Genomic DNA, 13228 nt, shown 5'->3' with positions numbered 1-13228 from the left:
CTGTAGATAATGTCTACATAATGTCTGAATCAGTGTCGACTATACGTGAACCCTGTTATTTAAAACAAAAAGGCTACAGTATGGGAGTTCTATATGTTTAAAAACAGATGAGTACAGAGTTAGTTAGTAAAAAGTAGTTAAGTCGTTATTTTAATTTCAGAACATTTCATTCCTTATATTAAAAAAGTAGCCTATGTTTGAAATGTCGCCACATAACTGATAGTTTAAAAGTAAGATGACTGTAACCACAAAGTTACAATCGTCAAAAATTGATGAAGCGGTCACTATAAATAACCAGACCTCCAGATCACCATCGACGTCTGCTATTGATGGCTCCTCCCCCTCTCTACCTGTAAATCTGCTGTGCCATCTCCCAACAAATGGACGTGACAGGCTACCGCCAGAGAGCGAGAAAAGCTATAGCCGCTCCCGTACTCGAGAAATTGTCTTCTTTCTTTTTAAACGACCTCTCATTATAAAAATACAGCGATAAACTGCGACCTTAAACGTGAGGCGCGCATTCAACAGTGCGCGCTGCGGAGCCGAAGTAGCGGACCTGCTGGAAGCTACGCTGTTTAAACAAGGTGGAGCAGCGAGTGAATCCATCGACTGGTGAGGACAACACGCCTCTTCAACACAACAGAAATAATACTTATATAGTTTAATCCGCCAGGACTGTCGAGGAAATCGTGACTTGTTGCGGAGTTTGCAAGAAAATGAGATTTTTACGCACAGATAAAAGGATGACGCGCAATTCCAGCCATGAACGCGCACCGTGAGGCGCACGACTGACGCCTTCATTTCAAAAGAAGTTTTTATTATTGTGCTTGCGTCTGCTGTCGACTAAACTTTTACGTCCTTGCCTTGGTAAAGCCAGATGAGAAGGCTGAGAGCAGCGGAAGGTGGTTGACTTAATATGGCTGTGCCGCTGGGGCATCAGGGGGCGCTGGCCGGAGCTCCCCAAAGCGCCTGAATCCCTGTTGAGTTGATTGTTTTGGGGGGTTTGGCAGGTGACCAGAAGCCGATAATGCCGAAGAACAGGGATAAATTCAACCCGGACCCGTCCATCCACATATCCAAGATGAATGTGATCATCCCGTTTTCATCAGATGTGCCCTGTGACAGCAACGGCCAGCGGATGTGGTGGGCTTTCCTCGCCTCTTCCATGGTCACTTTCTTTGGGGGTCTCTTCATAATCCTCCTGTGGAGAACTCTCAAATACCTGTGGACTGTGTGCTGCCACTGTAACACCAAGAAGAAGGTAAGTCCGGTTATTTCATCAGCAACCAAATCTAAAAAATGACGGGGTTTTGTATGACAGCCAGCGCGTGACAATGTGTCCAGCCAGTTTGACTTATGAAACGGGCTCATAATTAAATCTCTGTTAAGGCCCCTTTGACAGAGACCACAGTGAATAATTAACTCTTGGTTTAATGTCACAAAAAGTAAGAAAGGGATACCGTTAGTCCGTACTAAAATGATTTCACTCTTGCTGTAGATACTGCAGGCTTTCAGTTATAGCCTAAGTGCAGCTGACACTTGTTGGTGGCCCACCTGCTATATTCCAGTAGCTTGATTTGAAAATGATCCAACACATAAGCAGGTTACAAGCATTATCTGTTTTTCTTGCATAACTATTTATTTGAATATATTCATTGTCTTTTGATTGAATAAAAGCAACCCTATTAGCATAAAATGCATCATAGTAGATTAGAATGAATACAAGCAGGATGTTATTCATTCTAATCTTAAATGTTTTATCTCCCTTGTACTCCCTTGAATTGTTATATTGTCAATAATGGAATATTTAAAGGGTGGGTTCACCCACATTTTCCCATCTTATACTAAGTGGTATCTAGTCATGCAGATAATTTTGGTTTTATTTGCCCAGACTTTTTGCATTCTAGAAACAACATCCTGTTATTGCAGATAATCCACAGACATCCCTGTTAACATTTTGCATTGGAACTACTTCCTATTGGAGAATTTGTCCCAATGGAATGTGTTTATAGCTTGTTCTATGAATTCATCAGAGTAACAGGGACACTATCTGGAAAAAGGTGTTGCTGTTGAATCTTTTTAAATGTAATTATTCAGTGGTGGGACCATCAAAAACACAATTCAATTCACCACCCATTTTAATGGGCTGGAGACACATTTCTTTTGTAATTTGCTGACCCTCCCTTAATATTTTAAGACTGAAGCAGAAATTATTAAGGACTTAAGATTGGAAGGTTGATCAAGTCAGATTCTTGCATTAAGACAAATGTTAAATGTAATTTTATAACAAGCTTTATTTGTATAGCACATTTCAGTACAAAGTACCAAAGTGCTTTGTAGCAAACAATGTAAAATATAAACAAGTTGAAGAAAAAGGTGTGGGCAATGAAGAAAACATATAAAACAAGTCAATGTATAACAAAAGGATTGGCAAAATGTCATCCCTATCATTTCCCATAATTTATGTTGTTATCAACATAGTCTGAGTTCATTATTATTATTTGCAGCTTGAAACCCTCCAGTGAACCGTGCAGCACCATTTGTTTGACACGTTTCCAAAAGTCAGGAATAGTTTGGGCCGTTCAGGACACACAGCGCGTCAGCTGCTGCTACACTGGTCATACATTGTTGCATGTCCAACAGACATTCTCATGCCGGTGGTGTGTGTCTGTAGCGTCTGTGTGGAGTTTAACACTCATGCCACAGTGTAATCCCCAGAAATAATTTCATAACATTTAAGGCATATTGCCACTAGATTTTCTGCTTCACCATTGTTACGACATCATCTGCTTAGGACCGGCCTCAGTCTTGCATTAGGAGAAAAAACTGTCATGCCGTTTTTCTGTTGTATCGGGCTCCGTTTCAGATTTGTATCTTAAACTTTGTAGCCTTCCCCTCATGCTCAAGGATAAATATGGTCTAGCTGATACAGGTGCTAGAGATGGAGCAGTTTATTTTTTTTAGCTAATGCTTGTGCATTCATCTCACAGACAGGCAGGGAGTTGGAGGAGGAAATGCAAAGGCTGCATGTAGGGTGGTGCTGACCTTTTGAAGGGAGACGTCTGTATCATTTCCGTGCTTTGGTTACAATTAGGGCTGCAACTAACGATGAAGTTCATCAGAGTTTAATCCGCTGATATATTTTTGGTTGTTTTGTTCATCTTTTAGTCTTTAAAATGCCCGAAAATGCTGATAAATGTCATAAACCAACGACCCGTCAGTTGGCTTTTAGCATTTCAGTTCTAGTTGAAATATTTAGTATAATCCACCAGCATACATTCAAATTTTTATTTATAGATGTGCAGAAATGGAACAGAACATACATCTGTGAAGATCAGGGTGAGGTTCTTGCTTTCCGCAGTCGAACACTGTGTGAATACAAGAGAGCAGTCAGATTTTGTGTTTTTGTTCACATTTTGCCAAGTGAAGCTGGTGAGCTCCACCAACCTGTTGTGCTACTCTGTGGGAGTCAGCCAGAGACGGGGTCATCCTTTCACTTTCAATCATCCCCTCTCTGACTCTTTGCTCTCCTGGCATTCATTTTGTAACTCTTGCCCTGTCTCTTCTCACCCTTCTCTTTCTCATCCAAGAATCAACCTTCTTCCAAAGTGTCAGAAATGCAGCGTCAGGCGCATACGGTATGTGCCATATGAATCAGTGTTTTTGTTGCTAAGCAACTAGCAAGCAAAGGATTTCATTATAAGAGTAAATCTCTCTCTGTTATGCAGTTGTCTAGGCTGTGAGATGTGGCAGGTTGTGTTGGAGGAACACCTCCCCACCCCCTCCCAGTCTGTGCATGTCATTAGCAGCCCAAACATGGAGCTTTCAGTGCATTGTTCATAGATGGGTGTGAAATCGTTTCCTCTTTTTCTGGTTTTCAGCTCATTTTCCCGTCTGCGGGGCATCCGCTGCCCCGTTCTCTTCTGTTCTGACAGTGCTCGTGTCTCAGAGACTGAGCCTCCATCTCTGTGGCTCTGCCTTCCCAGTCTGAGCATAATTGATGAAACTTGTCGTTTTGTGGGGTTCTGATGAATGACTGCTATTAGCTATCTGGGTGGAAGAGAGAAATTGTGTTCATTGTAAATGACACTGTACTCACAATGGGAGGATGACGAGCGGTGGCAGCTTCCGAGTCCTTTTTCAGACTCACAGTGAGCATGTTTCTTTGAGGCAATGTGTTTTAGAGTTTGTTCACTTTGTGTTCAGGCGATCTTTTGGAACTTTGAGACACCACATAATCCAACATGCTGTTCACAATGTAGATGTGGTATCGGCCAAAGTGTTGTGTATCGGAGGTATTGAAAGAGGCCCCTCTCCACGCCATATTATTAGCCACTCTAGCAGCGTGGTTCAGTGTCATCCACTTTGTTCTAAACTATTGGGTGGATTACCGTGATATTTGCTAGATATTAAAGGTCTGTTGCGTTGGAGACTTTGGTGATTCTCTCACTTTTTCATAAAGGGCCATTATCAGTTCAACATTTGTGTCCAATACATTGGTTTATGGCTAAATATCTGCAAAACTGACATTCCTATCAGCCCCAGCTGTACTGTACCTGTACTGTGTTTAGTGATCATTAGCAAATGTTAGCTTGTTAAACTAAGATGGTGAACACAGTAAACATTATTTTCATCTATAATCTAAATTGATTTATTTGTATTTATTCATTATTCAGTTTATCCACGTTATGTATTTGGTTGTATGTTTGTAGGTTAGAGGTAGAACGAGTCAGATGGAAAGTCACTCTCATGGTGCTTTTAAGTGCCGTCTGAAATATTGTAATTATGAGACGAGTGCTCACGATCGAATGGTGGTAATTACGAGTCAGAAAGTTGGAATAGCTGCGTGGCACTTTGTTGTTGTCTCTCTGTTGCACACAGACACATCTGAGCACACACATATACCCAATGCCAACAAGTAAAACTTTTATACAATGTTTCTGAAACACAAACTGAAAAAATACAATTGAAATTCAGTGTCCATTTCATTTTCTCTAGTTGGGAGCACGTGAACGCATGACATGTTGTACATCAATATGAACTTAGAGGAAGCACCATCATTTATTTAACGCTTAGACCCTCAGTCCTTTTACAATAGTGTAGTCAATTTTCATTTGCTAGTCTTCTTTTGTAAAGGAAGGACATAAATTCATTGTAATGTATTTTAATTGGCAGTGTAATTGGTTAGGCAAGTATTAGCTACTCACATTACATAATATAAACAGCGTGCTGCAGCTTGGCTGTCATTGTACCATCTGGAATCCCATAGGTCTCAGATTTACACAAATGTTAAACATCTCGATGGTGCCAGAGTCGCTGCTTTTTGTCAGTCAAGAAGACAAAAGATGTACTTAATAATGATGCAAGACAGTTTATGTATGTATGTAGTTGTTTTAATATTTTTGTAATGAAATCCCACATAATTACTGGTCGTAAAAAGAAGTTACTCTACTGGCTTGTGCAGATAGTTCATTTTCACAGATCTCTCTAGCTGATTTTCACTGTTTCTCTGTTGTATAAACATCTCAACTAATTCAAATATCCAATTTTAAATTCCACATTACATTCCTCACACCTGAGCTGAATGTAGCAGCTAACTGGAAGCTTAGTTGCTCCTGGATGTTTATATTCATGTAGATACGAACCAAATTATTGTGTTCATTCATTCAGTGATTCGTTGATTTATTTGGACATGGGGCCAAGTTCTGTATGTGATACAGTCTTTCTTCACACAGCTCATGGAGTTATAGATCAGCTATGAGACTTGGATATTTCAGGAACTTTTCCCTCCTCTGAGAATGTCTTGATTTATTATTAATGTGATTTATATGAATATATTTTTAAATAATGTATCCAATTTTGCAGGAATTGTGTCACAAGCCACATGTTCTATTCTAGTTTAATGTACTCGCCCTTTGAGAAATGATCATGGTGGATCCTGAGAATAGGCTAACAGTGCTGATCAATGACCTCTGGTGTCAGGAGGACTAGATTTAGTCGAGATAGTGAAACCTAAATTTGGAGGCACAGACCATTGATCAAAGTGACAAAAAGGAGATGTGCTGCTTGAATGTGTATAATGACTACATGTACTTTTCTAGTGTCTGCTGCTGTTAAAAATGTATCCCGTCTAATTTAACTTCATTAAAATAAAGCCCATTGGAAGATCGTTTAACCCTCTTGATGTGTAGCTAAAACTACTGAAGTAAGTACGTATAATACACTTTATTATTATAGTTTAATCAGTGTTTTCATGCAAGAAGGAACTGGAAATTTTAATTTCAAAAATACAGCTCTCCATCTTCACAATGCTGCATGTGACCTTAAGATGAAATCTGCCACATGACCCTTTTAAAGAATTAATTGGACAGAGGCATGTCATGAATCTTGAATCAGTAATCTCCCTTTATGGCATTAAAAAAATCTCATGGCCGATGTGTTTTCAGTGTACACTTCTAGATTTAGTCATTAAAGTGCTGGGGTATAACGGCGTGATGCCAATTAAGCCTACTTAATGGCCATCACTTCCGTCAACACAGCCTGTGTCACTTAATTCATTAAAACAGGGACCATTTCATAGAGTGATAGTCAAAAAGACGAACACTTCATAAAAATATTGCTTTGGAAAGAAAACAAAGAATCCTGCACACTGTCCACTACTTGTACTTACTTTAATTATAACATTTTGGTCCTCAGATCTTCATTGGACATGTAGAAAAAGAGCACCATACATATATAAGATCAAGGCTTTCACCTGGGGATGCCAGGAACACTACATATTTCAAAGCTAGGGTAGGTAACGTTGGAGAAAGAGACAGCTATATTTTGAAAGTATCCAACTGAAAAAAAACCCACCCCTGCCTTCAGGCCTCTCTCCAAAGCCATCCCTCTAAAACACATCAATGAGCACAGAGTGGTAGTGGGTTATAAAACCCTCCAATGCTGAGTGAGCATTGATGCTGGCTTGTTGAAGGGGTGTAACAACCTTTGCTGTACGATGAAGAAACCTCCTTTCAAATGTGAGTTCCGTGTGACTACGCCTATACACATGTAGGATTTTTAAATTCCGAAGTGACACTAACATTTCTATATCACCATACACAGGTTAATAATGTAGCCTAATGGTTATATTGTCTCTTGTCTGATAGACAATGCAATTTTTTTTTTTTTATTGAATCTGTATTTAATTGCTTTACTATTCTTTAGACCATATAATGCTTCAATATAATATTTGATTTCTATTTTTAAATGTTGTATTTGTGGGGGTTTTTAGGCAATTTGTGAATGTAATATTTTCCATATGAGAAAAATTGGTTCACAATATATAGTCCAATCTTTTCCAAAATATCTAAATCTTATCATAAAAGAAATGAGGCCTAATGTCTCTTTCATAAATTAATAGCTGAACCAAAATAATTTGGTACATTTACACTCATACATAAGATAAATGACAAATGGTTTCAGTTTTGTAATTGCAAAATACACTTTTCCTCAACATCAATCCTGAATCTTAATACAACTGTTGTTTGTTTGATAAATGTGTGATAGCAGTGAGTGCAGCGGTAACGCTAGAGAGGGAAGTTCATCTGAAACTTTCCCTCTGTATTTTTACCCCATGCTGGTTAGGGAGCTCGTTTTGGCTGTGAGGGTGACTTCGACCAGAGTACACGCTGTGATGGAGTGGAAGTGGGGAGGGTCTAGATTCGGAAAGGCCCAATGAGGGCACGAGCAGAGTGTGCGCAGGTGGACAGGGGCCAGCCAATCATTTAATTCTCAACAAATGGAATGATTGGCCATGCTTATAACAGTCCTGTTACAGCCACAGATACCTTTTTTTTTTTTTTTTTTTTTTTTTAAGTTTTATTTCAGAACATTTGATTTATTGATTGCTCTCAGGATGTAAAAGAATTTCAACAAATATAACAGAAATGCTTCTGAAATAAATTGCCTACTCCAGCTTCAAGATCAGATATAAAAACAAACATGATACCGGCATCTTATATTTATCAAGTAGATAATTATATTTATCAACAAGAGAAATGGATCTGAACAAGAACACCTTAAATGTACAGAGCCCTCATCCACATCTGGACTAAATTAATTATATGAAGAGTATCAATCATGCCAGACCTGGGTTTGACTAGACTTTGGATTTAATATTGAACATACTTGTTGCAAGAATTATGCAGATTGAAAAACAAACGCTCAAAGTCAAAGCAGCAGAGACTGGTATAACTTCACTCTTTGTCCTTAGTATGAGTCAATCTTCAAAAACACAATTCCCATAATGCAACTAGATAGCATCTCTCATTAGAACCCTGCCTGTTAAGTGTTCATCTTTTGAACTCTGTGCCCCCAGTTTATGATGCAGGTTTTAGCCAAATATTTGTCTCATTCCTAAATCAAGAGAACCCTGATGACATCACTATGACATCAGGGTAATTTTCTCTGACTTTAGAGCTCTGCTCCGGAGCTACAGAAGAAACTATAAAACTGTTTTTAAAGGATGAGTAGCACTCTCCATGACCAGTAAACTGGCCTTTATGTGTAAAATCAGTGGAATGTCCCTTTTAAATTAAGACAATCATGACAAGGTTCATCCTCTGTTATTTTTACACTATGTCAGTAATTGCCAGATTAGACAACAGATTTTTTTTTTTTTTGCCAAATCATCAATAAAAATGTGAACCTAGTCTTGGATTTTATCTAGAGATGCAGCAATCCTCGTTTTTCTATAGAACCATTGTTTTCTTCTGTCATTTTAGATGCTTAAGAACATGTGGCCCTGTTACCTGGACTTGTTTGTAGGACCATGTTTGAACACAGACAAATGTTTATTACAGACTCAACCACACATCCGAAAAGAACTCTGAGATCCATCAGCCTTTAGACAAACAAATAGCACCTGCCAGAAATCTAAGGAAAAGCACTCGCTCCATCATCTGGGAATAACAAAATGTGTCCACTAAGCCGTTTTTAGTTTCTCATTTCATTAAGTGGCTTATTTAACCAATTTGAATTCTGTGGCCATAAATATAACAAGCCTAAACATTCAATTTGTTATTGATTTTGCCTGCTATATTTCATGAAGCCAGCAGAGAATGCATTATATTATTCAGCAGGACTGCATATCAGCAAGCACTGAAACATTAATAAATAAATAAAAAATCCTTAGCACTAGTTTACTTCCTTCCTTCCTTATTATAATAGATCCATTCTGCAAATTAGATGTGGTAGGTTCAGTGATTTATTTATTTATTTTTTTACAGCGAGCTTATAACTACTTGGATTCTTGTATGTAATTTCTAAAGTCAATATAATATTCCTAAAGTAATATATTTCGCATCCATGTGAATCTTGTATTTTTTCCAACTTTTCCTTAGTTTTTATTTATGATATCATATAGTGAAATAGGTTCATCTATATCCGTTCTATGATATTTTCATCATATGGTGTCAGTGTATTGTAGGGACTGCCAAGGGGTCATAATGCGGATGGTTGAACAGCTTTGCATGCAGTGACTGACTGGGTTTGTGGAGGTGAGGAAGTAGGCATGGTTAGATCTTCTCTCTCAAACTCTCTTTTTTCATTCTTCACACAACGTCTTCTGACTCTACAAACAAAACCACATGAATGCTTTGAGGAAAGACTGTCCAAAGGTATGTGGATACTTACAGAGTGTGAACGTTTGGAACATCTGTAAAAACTTTTGTTTGTGTTGTCAGATGACTCATAGTTCGAACTAGTTTCTTTTTTGCACTGTACCTTGGCCTTTTACCTTTCAGTCTGCGCATCTTGTCATGGGGAAGACACAGCACCGTTGGTTGTTACTGCCAGTTCACCTCAGTAAACAAAAGGCCTATAGCTTTATGCTCCATAACAGTTTAACTGCTGACCGACAAGGCACACAGCATGTTCTTTTCCATTTTAGTCTCTAACCCACAATCTGAGCCACCCACCCTGATCTCCTTAAGGGGATTCAAAAGTGAGATTTAACTTAAATTCCCACAGAGGCTCTGTTTGAAGACCAGTCTGATAAGATTTCCTTTTTCAAAATGAATGATGTAACCTTGGGAAGTTTCACTTGTTTGGTTTGCAGTGTAAAATAACTGCTGCAGAAGTGGCTGCTTACACACTTTAGTATAGCAAAACACGCTACACTCAACCAAAATTAAAACTACACTGAGTGCAAATAAATAAGGGAAAACACTGCCTGGAAACAGCTGATACCTGTTGCCTCTGATTTCTGAATTTCAGTTTGAAAGATTTTTCCGTTCCTGTATCTTGTTGGCTGCATTAGCTTCTAAGTGAACTGGACATGTTATTATACTGTGGTGTTATCAGGTTAGTGCTGCTGGGCTCTGGTCAGCCTGTACGAAGTGTAACATGGCCTGCTGGTGATCTGCTTGTCTCTGACTAATGGCTCCGAACATGATTGAATTTCTTTGTGTAGCCATCTCTTTAGTAATAATAATGGAGATGGTTTAAATGTGTGGCGTGTAGGTGGGCACTATTATGGAATACCATGCTGAAACCATTTTTACATTAAAAGGTGTCAAATAGAAACTAATTTTACACAAGCTGCTGTAGAAATGTTGATTGTATAAGAAGGTTTGCACCTTTCTCCCAACAAGGCTAATGACGTCTTCTAAATACTTTCTAAAACAGCTCAGTAGTTTCCTAAAACAGCTGACCATTGTAGTTTTAAACAAACGTCACTCAATGTAAGTAGTGCATTTTTTGGGGACTATTTTCAGATGAATACACAGGGTCCTGCTTGTAGCAGCAAATATGTGGGATTGACTCATTGTAATGAAGGAGCATATCACCTAAAGCAGTAGTTCTCAACCTTTTTTGGGCCAGCGCCCCCTATAATAATAATAATAATAATAATATTTATTTGTAGAGCACTTTTCAAAAACAATTCATTATCCAGGTCCCTAACTGCCCCCATCCAAAAAGATGTTGGCTATTTTCCCTAAATATTGTTGATTTTTTGTTGTTGTTATTACTATTGTTATAAACATGGAAAAACACATTATTGAATGACAAACATATGATTTATTTTCCCCGGTAACAAAAAAGCCATGTGAAAAGTAATTATATTTAACTAGTAAGTGAATGTTTCTCCCAGAAACTGTGTGTGAAGCCAGAGACTGTTTTCTTGGGTGGTCACTTAATAAGTGGGGGGTATGGGGGTCCTCCCCCAGAAGATTTTGAACATTAAACACTTAATTTCCTGCATTGTGGTGAAGATTTCTGCTCGAATTTCTGCCTTTTCTGCACCAATTTATGGTGGAAATTCAGGTGGTAGGTGACAATTCAAAATATATAATAGAATATAATGTCTCTCAGGCATTCTTTGACAGGGTTGTGTTGGACTGATTTGTGCAGCGGTGTTCATGAGGGAGAGAGAGAGAGACAGGGACGAGCGAGAGTATGTGTTGCGCGAATACGCTTCCGTGCTCTGCAATCAACTACGATTTCAATCAATAAAATCAATATGTGGTGTCAGCGTTGATATTGCGGCGTGCCGCCACAAATAAATTAACACTTGGGAAACGCTGTAACTTATCTGCTCATGTTCAAAACTTTCTGCACATTCAGAATCTCTCCCTCATAGCCTATCTGTGTTCTCTGACAAGTAAAGAAAAAAAAAAGTTGTAATTTTACGAGACTAACGTCATTAGCCTATTTAAAGAGAATTCATAATATTGTACTACATGCCCTATACTGCATTACATTAGTGATTCGCTGGAAGTATCCCCTCGACCATCTGACAGACACAGAACTGGATGAGACGAGGAGGTGCTCATGCCGGGGGAAAACGAAACTAACCGGGGTTACGTACTGTAACCCGGATTCTATGAGTATAGGCGCAGCCCTCGAAGGCTTTTGCTATTGGTTTACCCCTTTTGCGCGCCTGCGCGGCACTGAGAATTTTAGTCTACGCCCACCCACAGCGTGGGCCTCTCCTACGTCCGTACCTTGTATATATCCAACGGTGAGACCCAGCCATCAGCTCCCAAATGCCTTTTCTTCAGCACTGAGAACCAAGGTCCAGTGAGGCCTTCAACTTAGGGCTGCGCCTATACTCATAGAATCCGGGTTACAGTACGTAACTCTTGTTCTATTTCGTATAGGCTTCGCCCTCTAAGGCTATCACTATTGGGTTAGAGGCGAAGCAGGATGAGTCAACGCCTCAACGCGAGCCACCTGCCCAGAGCCATAATGAGCCACCCAGTCGCCTTCTGACTGCAACATTGGTGTCGGCATGCGCGCGAGCACCGATGGCGCTGCATGGGAGGCCGAGGACCGACCCATGCGTAAGTCGGGAAACTGGTTGGGGGGGCCCCCGTGCGCCAGGCGGCGTGCGCGCCACATAACAGGACAGTGCTCGCACCGGGCAGAGGAGGTGGGACGTGGCGTCCTCCACCGACCCATGGGGGGGAGGAAAAGAACCCGAGAGGGTGATGACCTGCGACCGAAAGGAGTTCGTAATGCTTTTAGGCATGAACGCCGGGTTAGGGCGCAGAACAGCCAAGCTGCCGTCGCCCTAAATCTTGACACATGACGGAGCCACAGCGAGGGCAGCCAGATCGCTGACCCTCTTGGCCAATGTCAGAGCCAGGAGCAAGGCAACCTTATCCGAAAGGAATTAGGCTTGGGTTAAGGCGCGTAAACAGCAGCAAATCCCACTGTGGGGCAACAGGCCACGTCACTGGCCTGTGCCTCCGCACCCCCCTAAGGAAACGCTTCACAAGGGGGTGGGAGAACACAGTCCTGTCCCCGAAGCCCTCGTGACAGGACGAAATGGCGGCAGTGTAGGTTTTAACTGTACTGAACGCCAGCCCCCCGGTCCATGAGCAACTGGAGGAACGAAAGCACCGCCGGCAGCGGACAGGCGACCGGGTCCGTCCCCTGGTCCAGACACCAGCGATGGAAAGCCGACCAGAGGAGTAAGAGGATTGAGTGGAGGCGGCCCTCGACCCCTGGATGGTGCAAACCACCTCCCGGGAGACAGCTTAGCCCTCCAGGCGTCGCCTCTCAGCAGAGCGGGTAACTCCTGATCGCACCCCCTCGCTTGAGAGATAGCGTCCCCCCGCCAAGGGAGTTTCCATGGTTGCCCCGCCAGCAACCGCTGGAGACAGGGGACGTTGTCCTTGTTGGCAAACAGATCTGCCTCTGTCCTGCCGAACCTTGAACCAGATCTGGTCACCAGATCAGG

The 13228-nt window shown here is 40.8% G+C and overlaps 1 protein-coding gene across 10 annotated transcripts in view; it reads left to right on the top strand.

Moving 5' to 3' along the window:
* The first annotated feature begins 361 nt into the window (after positions 1-361).
* LOC119916055 (calcium-activated potassium channel subunit alpha-1) overlaps positions 362-13228 on the top strand; it is a 105809-nt gene continuing 92942 nt past the window's right edge. For 7 of the 10 annotated variants that reach the window (XM_038735917.1, XM_038735922.1, XM_038735925.1 and 4 more), the window contains exon 1: positions 363-1261. In XM_038735917.1, coding sequence (XP_038591845.1) covers positions 1028-1261 — 234 coding nt within the window. In that variant the 5' untranslated portion in view covers positions 363-1027. Of the gene's footprint in view, positions 1262-13228 lie in introns of all 10 variants that reach the window. The other 3 variants (XM_038735916.1, XM_038735924.1, XM_038735923.1) reach the window with 2 other exon arrangements.

This window comes from Micropterus salmoides, unplaced genomic scaffold (assembly GCF_014851395.1).
Source record: "Micropterus salmoides isolate LMB-PRFRI ecotype aquatic unplaced genomic scaffold, ASM1485139v1 Ms_hic_scaffold_21, whole genome shotgun sequence".
Lineage (NCBI taxonomy): Eukaryota > Metazoa > Chordata > Actinopteri > Centrarchiformes > Centrarchidae > Micropterus > Micropterus salmoides.
This window is presented reverse-complemented; position numbering and strand designations above follow the sequence as displayed.